Genomic DNA, 16,678 nt, shown 5'->3' with positions numbered 1-16,678 from the left:
ATTCTACACAGAACTGCTCTTAAATTTTTTTAATATTTATTTGCATGTTCAGAAACATACACAGTTACTCTGCCCACAAGGCTAAGTAGATTTGTGTACAGATATTGCAACTTTTTTTTTGTTTTTTTTTAATTGCTCTTACTAGTATGCTTCAATGGTGTGATTGTTTCACATATGCAACCACATGAAGGGTTTCTGTTTTCAGGATCCCTTTTTTAATTTTTTTTCTCTAGTAGGGATTCCTCTTTGTTTAAAATATCTAATTATATAGAAAGAATTAAAACTTTGTGGTACTTGTATGCCCTCTATAATTTTAACTTACGGTGTCTAAGGTAGTTGTGCTACACTTCAGTCTCACAAGAATGCTTCGGTCAGTGTGCTCCTGGTTTTCACTTAATATATCAGAAACATATTTGGTCAATTAGTTGTCATTTTGGTCACTATACAATGTGTAGAGCTTTTGGATGTTGCCTTTTGCGGAATCTCGGAACTTCCCATTAATTTAAGGTTATGTTTGCTGTTCTTGAATAGCATTTAAAAAAATTTTTAATGAAAAATTAAAATCCGCATTTTATAAATGGACTACCGTATATACTCGTTCATAAGCTGAAGTTTTTTAGTAAAAAGGGAAGCACCAGAGAAGGGGGTCAGCTTATGAATGAGTAAAGAGAGGGAGAGGTGGGACACAGCCCCTCCCCTCAACAGAGGGGGCAAAGAGAGGCAGCATAGCCAGAAGGGAAGAGGCGGGGCCAGAGCCTCTCCACTTCTGGTCACGCTGCTTTCCCACGGTCTCCGAAGCAGCTTCGGCTCCAGGGCTGGCAGGCGGCAGGCTGCAGCCCTGCTGCTCGGCCCCAGCCCCCAGAGCAGGCTGCCACCCGACCCAGCAGGCTAAAACATGCTGTGGTCGCATCACCCGGTCTGGCCTGCTGGAGCAGGCTGCGGCCGCACTGCCCAGCTTGCCGTAGCAGCTCCAGCCAGGTCAGAGACATTCTCCCCTGGCCCTCCCCAGATAAGGTGGGAAGGGATGGGGAGAGTGTGTGGGGGTCCCGGGCTAGAGGTGGGGTCATGTGGGGGGTGGTCACGGGTTACTCCTCGACACTCAGCTTCTCCCCCCTTCCTTCTCTTCCCCCCACCCCCCAAAAAAAATTCCCAACTAGTTGCTGTCCCGGCCCATCAGGGTAAGCAGCTGGTGCGCTGGGACACGTTGTTTACTTAGGTTTACTTCCATTACTGCGGACGCTTGAGGTAAACAACCTCTTGGTCCACAAGCTGCTTATCCTGATGGCCTGGGAGCCAAAGTTTGCCAACCCCTGAATTGTAGACTTGGCTTATTAATGGGTTATAAAAAATTTCCATTTTTACTTATTGATCGTAGGGTGTCGGCTTATAAATGAACTGGCTTATGATTGAGTATATACAGTACTTTCTGAAATACAATATTCAATATGAAGTCACTGCCAATTTCTTGAGACTCCCAAACTAACACGAACAAAGCCTTCATATTCATGAAATATCTTCGACAAAGTTGTGTAGCTACACAAATACTCACTTTGAAGTTATGCTTTTTAACAAAGTTCAGTAATGTTTAAACAATTTTGTAATAAACCTAATTGAGGGGTGCCTATACCTTTGGGTGCAAACAGTCTTGCTGTGTCGAGTTGAAAATGTCTTTTGCTGTACTGCGTTACTGGCACAAAGTTGCTCTGAAGCTGGCATATATACCTTCAGCAGGATCATCGAAGTCAGGGGTTCTCAAACCGAGGGTAGGGGTCATGAGGTTTTTATGTGGATGGTCGTGAGCTGTCAGTCTCTGCCCTAAACCCCACTTCACCTCCAGCTTTTATAATTGGGCTAAATATAAAAAAGTTTTTAATGTATTGGGGGGGTGCTGTGTGAAAGGGGTCACCAATACAAAAGTTTAAGAGCCACTGATCCAAGTGTAAGAGGATTCTCTGGCAGAGTGGAAGTTCAGTTTGGAAGAGCGTAGTCCTTTCTTCTTTTCCTACATCTCTTAGATGTTGTTAATCCTGGGGGGGATTCTGCATCACTGCACATGTGCAGAATTTGTCCCCTGCAGATTTCTTTGCTTCCCTGCAGAAAAGGGAAGCAAAGGGAAGCCATAAGAGCAGTCATGCAACTCTCCCCAGCTGTATGTTTTGGGTGACCAGGACAGCCAGCAGAGAGGTAAAATCACTGTGAGATGGGGAGTGGGACTAGGGAAGACCCGGCTGCTAGTCCTGGCTAGGCTGGGAAGGAATCTTTGCAAACTCTCTGCCCTCTGCCGACCCTCCCCCCACTTCCTGCACCCATGGCTCCTCAGCTGCAGGAGGAGGGATCCCTGTACAGGGAGTTGGTCCCCCATCTCCCTAATCCTGTGTATCCAGATCCCCTCATACCCAGTCCCTCCCACTGAGCCTCACCCCCCTGCACTCAGATCCCCCCTCCCCCCCCGATGAGCCCGATTCCCCTGCACCTGGACCACCACAATGAGCCGCCCGTACCTGGATCCCCTCCTCAATGAGCCCCAACCAGCTACACCTGGATCCCCACTCCAGTGAGCCCCACTCCGCCAGTATCTAGATCTACTACTGAGTTCCCCCACCCAGGGCCCCGAGCTGAGCTCCAGCCCCCTCACACTGACCTCCCTGCTGATCCCCAATCACCTTCACCTGTGCCACCCCCTTGCAGAGTCCCATTACTGTTGCACCCAGAACCACCCCCCCGCAACAAGCACTTGTGCAGCCAGATGTCCCCTGCACCTGGGTCCCCCACTGAACTGCCCGCACCTAGATTGGATCACACAAACCCTCTCAGTCCACACCTGGATCTCCCCACACTAAGCCCCTACACACTTGGATCCTGCCTTGCTGAGCCTGCCTGCCCACAGCTGGTGCACCTGGAATGGAGGGACAGGGTCCTGGGGTGTTTCTGGGGCAGACCTGGTCCTTGTGCTGTGAGGGTTGGGTGCAGCCTCACCCCTGAGTCTGTGTCCGGGGGGGTGGATGGGGGACTGCACAGTCATCTCCTACCTCTGTGCAGCCAGTGTCCTGTGCTCCCCAATGCCATGCTGGAACTTCCACATTTATTTGACAAATAAAATTTTTAGAATTTTAAAATATTGTGCACAGAATTTTTAAATATAATAAATATAAAACTGTTATTGCTTTTTTGTTTAGAGGCTTTTAAACTTTTTTCCCCTTCAACCATGAAAGGACTGCTATTACAGATTTACTGTTAGAGGGGTGTATATACAGGCTTCTTAAATTTGTTAATCAGTCTCAGTTGTTCAGCTGTAGGACGTGTACAGGACAGTTGGCTGCCTTTCTCAGCAAGTGACTATTTCATCTATTACCTATGGTACAATGTTATTATTTTTTGTAATAGAAATTACTAGACATACTTTGTGGAATGTTCTGTTATGTTTCAGATAGATTTGTGGCCAATGTGTTCATAAAACTTTTTGGAAACTTCTGGCTTGCTTGCTGTAAGTATGTAAAGAAAATGAACATTAAACAAACAAACTATGCGTGGACTGATGTCCTCTCTTTCTCTGTTGGTGTCACGAACACCTACCATTCTATAGTTAGTTAGAAATTCCAGGTAAGATGCCTTTAGAATCTTCTGACTACTCAGTTTAAATAGTACCTGTTGAAACACACTCTCCTTTTCTGGCTAAGGGAGTGAAAGACTTGGTATTTAATCTGGGTCTCTTGTATAGCACTGCAGAGAACTCTTTGCATAGAAGGTTGTGGAAAGTTTTTAGGTTTTTTAATCTTCTGTCTGCTATGAATCAAAGTAGTTATGTATCTGAAGGCAGAATTTTCCACTACAGAAGCCCCCCGACTTACACAGTCGTTTCATTTCAGAAAGCCTTGCATAACTCGAATTTTGCGTAAGTTGGAAACGTATACCCTACATTACGCAAATATTTCCTCAACTCGAAAATCATATTTCTGGCTTATTCATAGATTCTGGGACTGGAAGGGACCTCGAGAGGTCATTTAGTCCAGTCCCTTGCTCTCATGGCAGGACCATATACTGTCTAGACCATCACTGATAGACATTTATCTAACCTATTCGTAATTATCTCCAGAGATGGAGATTCCACAACCTCCCTAGGCAATTTATTCCAGTGTTTAACCGCCCTGACAGTTAGGAACTTTTTCCTAATGTCCAACCTAAACCTCCCTTGCTGCAGTTTAAAGCCATTGCTTCTTGTTCTGTCCTTAGAGGCTAAGGTGAACACGTTTTCTCCCTCCTCCTGATGACACCCTTTTAGATTCCTGAAAACTGCTATCATGTCCCCTCTCAGTCTTCTCTTTTCCAAACTAACTAAACCCAGTTCTTTCAGCCTTCCTTCATAGGTCATGTTCTCAAGACCTTTAATCATTCTTGTTGCTCTTCTCTGGACCCTCTCCAGTTTCTCCACATCTTTCTTGAAATGCAGTGCCCAGAACTGGACACAATACTCCAATTGAGGCCTAACCAGTGCAGAGTAGAGCGGAAGAATGACTTCTTGTATCTTGCTCACAACACACCTGTCAATGCATCCCAGAATCATGTTTGTTTTTTTGCAACAGCATCACACTGTTGACTCATATTTAGCTTGTGGTCCACTATAACCCTTAGATCCCTTTCTGCCGTACTTCTTCCTTACAGTCTCTTCCCATTTTGTATGTGTGAAACTGATTGTTCCTTCCTAAGTGGAGCACTTTGCATTTGTCTTTGTTAAACTTCATCCTGTTTACCTCAGACCATTTCTCCAATTTGTCCAGATCATTTTGAATTATGACCCTGTCCTCCAAAGCAGTTGCAATCCCTCCCAGTTTGATATCCTCTGCAGACTTAATAAGCGTACTTTCTATGCCAATATCTAAGTCGTTGATGAAGATATTGAACAGAGCCGGTCCCAAAACAGACCCCTGCGGAACCGCACTTGTTATATCTTTCCAGCAGGATTAGGAACCATTAAGAACCACTCTCTGAGTACGGTTATCCAGCCAGTTAGACACCCATCTTATAGTAGCCCCATCTAAATTGTATTTGCCTAGTTTATCAATAAGAATATCATGCGAGACCGGATGAAATGCCTTACTAAAGTCTAGGTATACCACATCCACCGCTTCTCCCTTATCCATAAGACTCGTTATCCTATCAAAGAAAGATTATCAGATTTGTTTGACATGATTTGTCCTTTACAAATCCATGCTGGCTATTCCCTATCACCTTACCACTGTGACAAAGTTCCTCCTCTGCCTTGGTGGGTCCTGCGCTTATTGGCAGATTTGCTCACCTCAGTGATCTTCCCCACAGTCTGGGTCAACTCCTCCTGTGTCTGATCAGGAGTTGGGAGGTTTGGGGGGAACTCGGGCCCGCCCTCTACTCCGGGTTCCAGCCCAGGGCCCTGTGGATTGCAGCTGTCTATAGTGCCTCCTGTAACAGCTGCATGACAGCTACAACTCCCTGGGTTACTTCCCCATGGTCTCCTCCAAACACCTTTATCCTCACCACAGGACCTTCCCCCTGGTGTCTGATAATGCTTCTACTCCTTAGTCCTCCAGCAGCACAGCCTCTCACTCTCAGCTTCTTGCACCTCTTGCTCCCAGCTCCTCACACGCACTTCCTCTCCTCTGGCTCCCCCTCACCTGACTGGAGTGAGCTCCATTTTAAACCCAGGTGCCCTGATTAGCCTGCCTTGATTGGCTCTAGGTGTTCTGATCAGTGTGTCTGCCTTAATTGGTTCTAGCAGTTTCCTGATTACTCTAGTGCAGCCCCTGCTCTGGTCACTCAGGGAACAAAAAACTGCTCATCCAGTGACCAGTATATTTGCCCTCTACCAGGCTCCTGTACCCCACTGGTTTGGATCTGTCACATCACCTTCCAAGTGTTTGCAGATGATTTCCTTAATTACTTGCTCCATTATCTTCCCTGGCACAGAAGTTAAACTAACTGGTCTGTAGTTTCTTGGGTTGTTTTTATTTCCCTTTTTATAGATGGGCACTATATTTTCCCTTTTCCAGTCTTTTTCCGTAAGTGCGAATTTGCGTAAGTCAGGTCTTGCCTAACCGGGACCAGATGGCATTCATCCAAGAGTTTTGAAAGAACTCAAATGTGAAATTGCGCAGCTACTAACTATGGTTTGTAACCTGTCCTTTAAACCAGTTTCTGTACCCATTGACTGAAAGATAGCTAATATAACGCCAATATTTTAAAAGGGTTCTAGAGGTGATCCTGGCAATTACAGACCGGTAAGTCTAACATCAGTACCCAGCAAATTAGTTGAAACAATTGTAAAGAATAAAATTGTCAGATACATAGAAGAACATAAATTGTTGGGCAAAAGTCAACCTGGTTTCTGTAAAGGGAAATCATGTCTTATTAATCTATTAGAGTTCTCTGAAGGGGTCAACAAACATGTGGACAAGGGGGATCCAATGGACATAGTTTACTTAGATTTCCAGAAAGTTCACCAAGGTCCCTCACCAAAAGCTCTTAAGGTAAATTAAGTTGTTATGGGATAAGAGGGAAGATCCTTTCATAGATTGAGAACTGGTTAAAAGATAGGGAACAAAGGGTAGGAATAAATGGTAAATGTTCAGAATGGAGAGGGGTAAGTAGTGGTATTCCTCAAGGATCAGTCCTAGGACCAGTCCTATTCAACTTACTCATAAATGATCTGGAGAAAGGGGTAAAAAGTGAGGTGGCAAAGTTCACAGACGATAGTAAACTGCTCAAGATAGTTGAAACCAAAGCAGACTGTGAAGAACTTCAAAAAGATCTCACAAAACTAAGTGATTAGGCAACAAAATGGCAAATGAAATTTCATGTGGATAAATGTAAACTAATGCACATTGGGAAAAATAACCCTAACTATACATACAATATGATGGGGGCTAATTTAGCCACAACTACTCAGGAAAGAGATCTTGGAGTCATCGTGGATAGTTCTCTGAAGACGTCCACGCAGTGTGTAGTGGCAGTCAGAAAAGCAAACAGGATGTTAGGAATCATTAAAAAGGCGATAGAGATGGAGAATATCTTATTGCCCTTATATAAATCCATGGTACGCCCACATCTTTAATACTGTGTACAGATGTGGTCTCCTCATCACAAACAAGATATACTGAAATTAGAAAAGGTCAGAGAATGGCAACTAAAATGATTAGGGGTTTGGAATGGGTCCCATATGAGGAGAGATTGAAGAGGCTAGGACTTTTCAGCTTGGAAAAGAGGAGACTGGGTGGGGGGGGGGTATGATAGAGGTGTATATAAATCATGAATGATATGGAGAAAGTGAATAAGGAAAAGTTATGTACTTGTTCCCATAATATAGGAACTAGAGGCCACCAAATGAAATTAATGGGCAGCAGCTTTAAAACAAAAAACTTCACACAGCGCACAGTCAACTTGTGGAACTCCTTGCCTGAGGAGGTTGTGAAGGCTAGGACTATAACAGGGTTTAAAAGAGAACTGGATAAATTCATGGTGGTGAAGTCCATTAATGGCTATTAGCCAGGATGGATAAGGAATGGTGTCCCTACCCTCTGTTTGTCAGAGGGTGGTGGTGAACGACAGGAGAGAGATCACTTGATTGTTACCTGTCAGGTTCACTCCCTCTGGGGCGCCTGGCATTGGCCACTATCGGTAGACAGAATACTGGGCTGGATGGACCTTTGATCTGACTCAGTACGGCCATTCTTATGTTCTTAAGCATATATAAGAATTGTCCAAAGGCTAAAAGATTGAAAGAGTTTTTTTTTTTTCCGGCTGCCAACGAGTTGCAGATGACCATATTTTTAAACCAGGCTGCTACAGGAGGATATTCATGCATGTCTGACTCCTACCACTCAACAAAATCTATAAAACTGCTGTAAGTGATGTTGAAGTTAAAATTATAGTAAGCAGATGGGCAGATCTCTCTTTTGGGCATATGTTTCAGGAAAACATTTACATTCCAATACTTGTTTAAAATGTATTGTTTGTAATTGACTTAAATTCCCCTTTCTTCAATCATGATTAAAACATAATAGCATTATTATTAAATGTTTCTATAAATGTGGCTGAAGATTTTTGCCCTTTTTTGAAAAGAAATATTAAATGGACCCTGTTGGGATTTAACGTGGGGAAACTGAGTCCAGCCAATTTAGGCTTAATGAATTTCTGCCTTTATTTATACAATTTCAGACAGAATTGTCACTTGTACTGTCTGAACATATATTTATATGGGTATGGGTCCCAATTTACCACATTTCAGGGCACCTGGAAGTTCTCCTATACTCTGATGATTGTCACCTCCTCTGATCTCTCTCTGTTCCTTCAGTTTCTGGTCTGCTGTTTCTCCAATTTGGGCCTTGTTGACTTCAGTATATTAATACATTTCCTCATTACATATTTGTTAACCTTTCTCCAATCAATTTCAAGCACATTAAGCAAGTGTTTTAGGTCATACATGCACAAGCTTCAATTTACACAACTTTTGCTGTTTAATTTCCATGTCATCATGTTTCAGTGTCATCCTTGCCCTGGATTTTCCAATGAAAAGGAGGTTTCTTGTCATTATAGGTTTGTATATTTTTACCTCAGAACTTCCAGCACAACGTGATACCTTTGTCCTGTCAATAATAACATAATTTTAAGCAAATTTGTATGAGAGGACGAGAACTGGCAAAACCACACTCATGCTAGTAAGGCCTTGACTTACGTGTTACCTTATCTAAATTCATTCACTATTCATAATTATAAATTATTAAAATATAACTTTTATCTTACCATTTATCTATTCCATATTATAAGTCACAAACAGTATATGTGTGTCATTGTACTCCTACCCATGAATCTACTTGGTGGGGGGGACCTTTTAATATCACCACCAGTTTTTTGTCTTCTGCAAACGTATTTGGGGGACTTTTGTCTCTCAAAGTCCAAAACCTTACATTTGTGAATATGTGAAAAATTGATTTGCTTTTCTCTACTCCTTCAACTTCCCCTCCCCCTTTCATCTGTGTGTGAGAGAGAGGAAAAATTAATGGAGCTGAACCCCCCAAAGGTGAAGAACCTCAGGAGGAGCAGAGGTACATTGATGAGCAAGAGGAAGATGCAAGCCTGGGAGGTGCATACATTGATAGGCTGGGAGACAGATAGATATGATGCTGGGGACAGCACAGAAATCATTAAAATTTTGGGATTTGGAGAGAAGTAGGAAGATCCACATCATCAGGCAGCCAGGGAGAGCTCCTGCAGCAGGGGCCAAAATCACCTTTCTCTACAAATTGAGAGACCTGGCCACACTGGTTTGCCACACACGCATTCAGGGTGGCCAGGGGGAGTTCAGAAATGAAAAAATTATCCTGTACTTTTTGTGTATTAAAAATTTGGTTTTGGGGCCAGTTGTGATTTTGTGGTTTGATTCATGATTTTAGAACTTTTGGGGGTTGGCAAAACTGAGGACTTTTCTTGCAGTAGCTCCTCCTGGCTACCAAGGGCTGGCTGTGTACCGCTGAACACAAAAATGAGGAGCAGGAAAACTTTCCTGTGTACTGAATGCCCCTCTCTTCCACCTCCCACCTGGGAAAAAAAATTTTTTTACCCACGCACCATGCAGTAGAGGAGGAAATAGTTTAACTTGCTTGATGAATGCAGTGGGAGGGCAGGGACTAGCTGGAATAGACAGGAACAGACTAAAAACACGTGGTAAGAGGGCAGGAGGCATGTGCATGTGGATAGGAGCGTGGAAGGGACAGGAGTAGTGTTTATGTGGATAGGAGCTTGGAAGGTGGAGGGGGTGAGGCAGGAGTCTGTCAGGGGAAATAGGGCAGATGAAGGCAGGGAGTATCCATGAAGGGGAAGTGCAGAAGTGTGTCTAACTCCTAGAAAACATTCTCCAGAACTTTGAATTTAATCCAGGGTCTTGGAGTCTCAGTAGTCCTCTGGTGTCTTCCAAATAGCTGTGAAACGCACTGGCAAAATGTCTTTTCCCTTTATGGTTTCTATTCTGCATAGAGGTTAACTGCTATCAGTTACTCAGTTAACTCAAGTAGTTTGTGTGAATTGTGCTCTGGCTCTCACGGTTCCAACTCTTCTAATGAGCTGTCTGGTGGTCATAATGGTTCCACATGTTATTCCTGTGAGGTGGTTTTTTTTTTTCCCAATAGACTTTTTTAAAAAATTAGGAAATTGCCTTAAAAATACCTTAAGAGAATATTACAGTTACAAAGTCAAGTACTCAGAAACAAAGACATTTCAATATTGGGGTACACACTGGTGTGCCTGCAGCTTTTAATCTTATTGGCAGTTGGTCAGCTTTCATGTGAGTGCAGCATGGTCTTTCTCCTGCAGAAGCTTCAGGATCAGGAAGTACCCACACTGCCAAGTCCTCTCAAAGCCAAACATCCCAAGTCCCTTATGCCTGAACTATAAGTGAAGCATATACTTAGAGGGATCTCTGGGGAAAGGAGTTGATGAGGGTGACAACTACCCCTGAGAAAAAAACACTTTTTTAAAATCCTTCTTAGCTTTTTCTCTTGCCCTGTCCCATTGCCAACAGGCCTCTGGAGTGGCTGTGCACAGAATATGGCACTTGTGTGCTGGCACGGCTTTGCGTCAGTTTCCTCACCTGTCCTGCTCAAATTGCTGTAATGATGGTAAGACGCACCAACACCGCTTCATTTCTTCTCCTTGCCTCCTCAGGAAAACACCAAGAGAAGAACTTAACACATTTATCCATCCTCACTGTTATGTGTGACTGCTTCTCCACCATTAAAGAATTTTATCCCTCACAACACTCGTGAGGTAGGGAGGGTATTATTCTTGTGTATATTGGTCTAATCCAGTCTCATCAGAAGGAGAAGCCCTGCAGTAGGCAAAGGGGTAATAACTTACAAATACTCAGCTTTGGGGGGAAGCAGTTACTTTTAATAATCTGTTATTTGCAATCCAATTTTGAAGGTAGACATTTCTATTTGTCTGGTTTTTTTTCCATTGTTGGGGAGGATGCTGCAGTGTTTTATCCTGTGCAACAGATATGTTTCACACCAAGGAAAATATCCTCCTGTAAACATGAGATTGAAGAAACTGTGTGAAATTTCAGAAGAAATAACTTCTAAAGAAATTCTGTCTTTAAATATCCTAATAGGTCCTTGTGTCTTGCAAGATGCTGATTTAGTAAGGAGTTTTTTCCTAATATAAAATCTTGGATTATATGCTGTACTCTAAATATTAATTCAGGTGATAATCTTTTGGACATATCAGCAGAACTGTAATTATGGTCAGTAGTTTGAATAACATTTTATTAAAAAGTTGCTTAACTTTTAAAAGCTTGCTTTTGTAGTTTTTAGATGGCCTCCAACTCACTACTCTTGTACTATTTTCTAAGTGTTGACTGTTGATTGCATCTTTTTGTTGACACATACTTGACTCTGATCTTCATTCAGGTTGAAATTTTTGTATGTATATACCTTGTAAATGAAATGTAATTTATTTCTGGTGTCTAGTTTAATTTCCACATTTAGGTGCTGATTATACAAGTAAAATGTAAAAAATAAGTGGATCTGTAGCTGCAAACAGTCCAGTAGTACTACATTTTTTGACAGATAAAATGTTTCATATCAGGATTATTTTCCTCAGTTGTTTAGTAGCTGAAACATGAATTCCATTATAGAAAGCTCCTGCACATGCTAATATAAAAAGACTTGGACATGAAATTCAGCTATTTTCTCTTTAGTTTTCACCCAGTGCAAACCTTTTTTAAGACAAAATCACAAGCCTGATGGCAAAACTTTTAATAATAAGCCCCAATGAATGGGTCCTAGATGCCAAGCTGAGGCTACACTATACTTTTATTTTACATTTGTTGTGGGATATTTTGTGTGTGTGTAAGTAAAATAACTAGTGTGCAGAATGCAGTATCCTTAATATAAAACATACTGAAGCAACTTGGTTCTCAAAAGATGCAGAAATATCCTTACCTCTTTTGTTGTCAATGTGAATCTTTTACATCTGTTTTTGTGTGTACAGAATCATAACTCACTTCTGTAGATTTGTTGTGAAAGTAGCATCATTATAATTTCACTTTGAATGGTGTTAACATGTTAATTAGTTTAAATACAGAAGAAAAAGTGTCATTGCAACTCTAGATAAATAGTCTTTTATATTCCTGAGGCTGCATATTTGTTGCTCGTGTGTGTGTGTGGTTTTTGTTTTTGTTATCATCCTGTTTGCTTTCTGGTGCAGATATGACCAATCATTTCCATTATGTCACTGCTTTTTACTTAAAGCACACTATGTTAAATATATTTTTACTTAAGTTTTGCCATTAAGGAAAACTCACATACTGTAGATGTGATCTTAATTGGGGGTTTGTATTGTGAATGTTTGTTTTATTACACTGCTTAATAATGATATTTTTGGAGTAACTGTGGTATGTTTTGTTGTAGCAGAAAAAGAAAACTAAGGCATTCAATCCTCCAACCCGTAGAAACTGGGAAAGTAATTACTTTGGGATGCCCCTACAGGATCTGGTTACACCTGAGAAGCCCATACCACTGTTTGTTGAAAAATGTGTGGAATTTATTGAAGATACAGGTAGGATAGAAGTATTGTTGGAAGAAAGATATTTTTACCCTTTTCTTCAGTGAGGAATGTATGTCTTTTTTCTTTAGTTGCGAAATTGATTTTATAATTTTACTTTGACGTACAAGTAAATATTTGTACAATTTTAAGATTTTGTTTACTGTAAGGTAAAATATGCTTCAGGAAGATTGAATATGTTTAGACCATATGCTTAAAATGATTGGTTTTATGGGTATTTACACACACAATTTTTAAATATAGCCACTGCAGCTCTTTAAATAAGCGGCTAGCTTAATTTTTAATGTAAGTAGAATTATTTGGAACTTTAACACAATGACACCATGATTGTCACTAATAGATTTTGCATAATCATATATAAAAAAACCTCAATCCACATTTTTCAAGTGATGAAAACAATTTCTTGATTTAATGTGAGTGCAATTTGTTCAATAAAATCCTTTCTACCAACTTAAATTTTCTTTTTAAATTGACAAAATAATGCTTTTTAGTGGTTCTCTTATGATAATTAACACTTTTAATGTAGAAATTACTGTTCATGCAGTACATTGAAAGAAAAATAATTTGATTGTGTAGTCCAGTTTAACTCTTCTGAGGATTCTCTAATAGTGAAAAATATTTGAAAACAGTATATGCATGCACACTGTCTAATACAGCGTAACACATATTCTTAATCTGTTTTGTATTTTTGTTACGCCAGTGAAAGTATCATACTAAGATGTTACTGATTCATGTTGGCCAGCATTCTTAACCTCTGTAGCATCCCAATGATCTCAATGGTTGTAGGGAGACAAAAGTATATCTATTGCTAGTAAAATATAACTGGATATTTTTATCAGTAATACAAATGCTGTTTAGTATGTGCTATTGTAATGTTTCCAAGAGAGCTCCTACAGGTGATATGACTAATAGTCATTGCCATGGGGAAGTTTGAACTGTCGTATGTGGCACTGATATGATGTCCATACAGTAGATGAACTGATCAGGCATTGACCTTTTTGTAGGATCAGATAATTAAGAAAATGAATTGTCTGTCTCTAACATTTTTCTTTCATTACTTCCCTGCCTGAAGGCAGGAGCTGGTGTTTGACCCTCCCCCACACCCCCAAAAAAGGGGGGGGAGAGAAGGAACTGTATACAGTAGTCTACTTGATAATGGCTTGCAAATGTTACCAGAGTATGGCAGACGAATATGTTCATTGGTGGTGAATCCGTTGCCCAAATCAAAAATGTTCTCTTAAAAATGGGAATAAAATGTTCTAAGTTAAAGTAACTTTTATCAACACACATTTTGGAAGAATAAATTAACTTTTAGAAAGTCTACAGATAGATAATATGCAATATTATCTAAATAAGCTCTTGCATATTCATAGGTCTTTTAGCTGTCAAATGATAAATTGGACATTTAATTTTGTGAGAGCACTTTCAATTATCTGAGAAGTTAATTTTGAATCCTATATTAACCTTGGAATTTTACAGGTGACTGCTTGTTGAACGCCACAGGGTGTCCATGGAGACACAGAGCATCCACCAATCACTTGGTATTTCTTGCAGCTGACCTTATCCTGTCTTGTGCTCTCTTTCTGCATTTTTCAGAGATACTACTGTCGTATCTTTCAAAGACTTGATTACAGAATTAGCTTTGTCAAATCCTTTTAAGACCTGCATCAAATGCTCAGCAGTCAGTTCATCAGAAGTGTGCAGTTTATCTCCAACCATCATTGGTATGATGGCCATGGCATCGCTGATGTACACTGTGGATTTTTTTCTTGTTTTTAGCTCATGGATTCTTTCAGCTTGAGCTCCTAGTTGATGCCCTAATTCAGTTTTGTCTGACATAATCACCCAACAGGACTATGTGCATAAGAACAGTTCCCATTGAAACATCTTTGTCTTGCCAAGGACAGGGCTCTGTGGCACAATTTCTGGACTGATAGCTACTGTGATTCTTATTCTTCTTCCCTTACCAGACTTCAAATATGGTCTTCTTGGCCATGTCAGCAAATGTTTTGATGCCAGTTTTCTTGACTGAGCTGAAGAAGCTAGCTGTCCCATCAGAATCAAGTGTACTGCTCACCAATCTCTCCATTTGTTCTTCACCAACATCTGCTATTGTCAGTAAAGTCTCTTGTGTATCTTATGTCACATGCAGTCTGGTAGATATGCTGATATTCACCTCTAGATGTGATTCAGGATCAATGGGTTTGCCAGATTATTAATGACATGGTTTGTAGGAGCTGTAACATGCTTTACATCTCTCTTCAGTTCAGAGGCGAGGTCTTGTTTGTGAACTTTGTCTTCACTACTTTTTGTTGGGCCACTTCTTTCTCTATTACAAATAGCTTTTGCATATTCATACTATAAAGCTGTGTATTGTCATGCATAACACTAATACTGACCTGTGTATAAGTGACACAGAATTAAAAAGCTAATCTCTAGAGTACTTCAAAAGCTAGTAGTGCATGCACAGGCTATTACAAATTAAAACCTTCTACTAAGGCTATGTCTACACTACTACGGTAAGTCGACCTATACTGTGCAACTCCAGCTACGTGAATAACATAACTGGAATCAGTGTACCTTAGGTTGAGTTACTGCGGAGTCTACACCACAGGGGGTTGACTGGAGAAAATCTCTCGTCGACTTCCCTTAATCTTCTCGTTGGTGGTAGAGTACAGGGGTCAACTGGAGATTGATCTTCAGTCAATTTGGTGAGTCTTTACTAGGCCTGCTAAATCAATGGCCGGTAGATCGATCTCAGAGTGTTGATCCCTGCCATAGTGTAGACCTGCCCTAAGAAGACTAGCAGCTGCGTTTATGAACAAAAGCTTGCAAATGGAGAAGCATTATGTTAGGAATTCACATACATTATATCTACTCACTATGCTGTGCAAGCCATGAGAACACATACTCCTGGTGCATAACCTTTAGCTTGAGACTGATATGGGCAGCAGTGTTCAGCTGAAAATAGAGAAAACTGTTATCACTTGTGAAATACTTCAACAATTAAGAATATGCAATGTGAAAATATTTCACGTTAGTATGTTGCAAAAGGTTATTTGCTATTTTTGACACATGCTAAAGAGTTTAATCATTTCGGGAGGGCAGGGAGGGAAACCCTTGACCATTCAAAATCACTAAAATCTCTTAATACTTTGTCATTTGGTAGCTTTGATCTATAAATACTACATTAAGGTGTTGAGATTACATTAATCTCTAATAACTATAGTCAGTAGTCATGTTGCAGTGTTTTTGGAACTGTGCAAAAAAAAAGGGACATTTTTTAATTTTGGGTACCATAGTTTACCTCGTCTACAGACTTATGGCACCACTTGGCAGCTCAACATCAGATCTCATCTAAACATACTAAAATAAACTTTCAAATCCTATATGATGTGGGTGTATGTATGGTGGGTATATTAAACTCCAAAAATATGGTCCTTTTTGGAGAATTGCCACACTTCTGCTGAGGTAAGGAAGGGACTTGGCATGTTAGGGTCCTGCAGTTTTCTCTACATAGGCTAAAAATTCAAGGACATCCCACTCTCTCAAAGTTCTGGACAGTGGGCATGTTAGCTTAACTGAAGCTGCATTTAGCAGAAAAGTGTAGTCTAGTGTACTATCTCTGTAAGGTGGAAACAGATGTAAATTGTATGTATAGTTCTCAACATATTTATCTCTCGCACTGACTAGGCAGTGTGCTAAAATTATGCTCTCCTTATTAACCTTCCCTTGTCCTTCCCTTATCTGTATTTATCTGAGAATCTCATCAGATCTAATTTATCCTGGGCTAAAACTGTTGTATTATAAGAAATGGTAGCTGTCAAAGTGGAGGAGAAAATTCTTAACATCTTCATTGGAGAACTGCAAATTTATAGTTTCTGTATTAGAGTTCACTGTTACACATGTTCACGTTGACTTCTTGTTATAATTACAGTATTCTTAGATGTGAAAATTTTTAAACTAGTGGCCTCTCCAGGAAAGGACCTCTTCTTTACTGCCAGTGGTTGACAGGTCTGATTCTCTCCTCAAATCGGCATGTAGGCTGAAGATTGACTGGAAGGATTAGTAGACCTTTCTACTTAAAGGAAGC

The 16,678-nt window shown here is 40.7% G+C and overlaps 1 protein-coding gene across 5 annotated transcripts in view; it reads left to right on the top strand.

Annotated features, from left to right (window-relative positions):
• The window catches only part of ARHGAP5 (Rho GTPase activating protein 5), an 83,353-nt gene that overhangs the window by 14,358 nt on the left and 52,317 nt on the right, over positions 1–16,678 (top strand). For 4 of the 5 annotated variants that reach the window (XM_030559315.1, XM_030559316.1, XM_030559314.1 and 1 more), the window contains one exon: positions 12,432–12,579. In XM_030559315.1, the coding sequence (XP_030415175.1) occupies positions 12,432–12,579 (148 nt within the window). The remainder of the gene's footprint in view (positions 1–12,431; positions 12,580–16,678) is intronic. The other variant, XM_030559317.1, reaches the window with a different exon arrangement.

Source organism: Gopherus evgoodei, chromosome 4 (genome assembly GCF_007399415.2).
Source record: "Gopherus evgoodei ecotype Sinaloan lineage chromosome 4, rGopEvg1_v1.p, whole genome shotgun sequence".
Taxonomy (NCBI): domain Eukaryota; kingdom Metazoa; phylum Chordata; order Testudines; family Testudinidae; genus Gopherus; species Gopherus evgoodei.
Note: the sequence above shows the minus strand (reverse complement) of the source record. Positions and strands in the feature narration are given on the sequence as shown.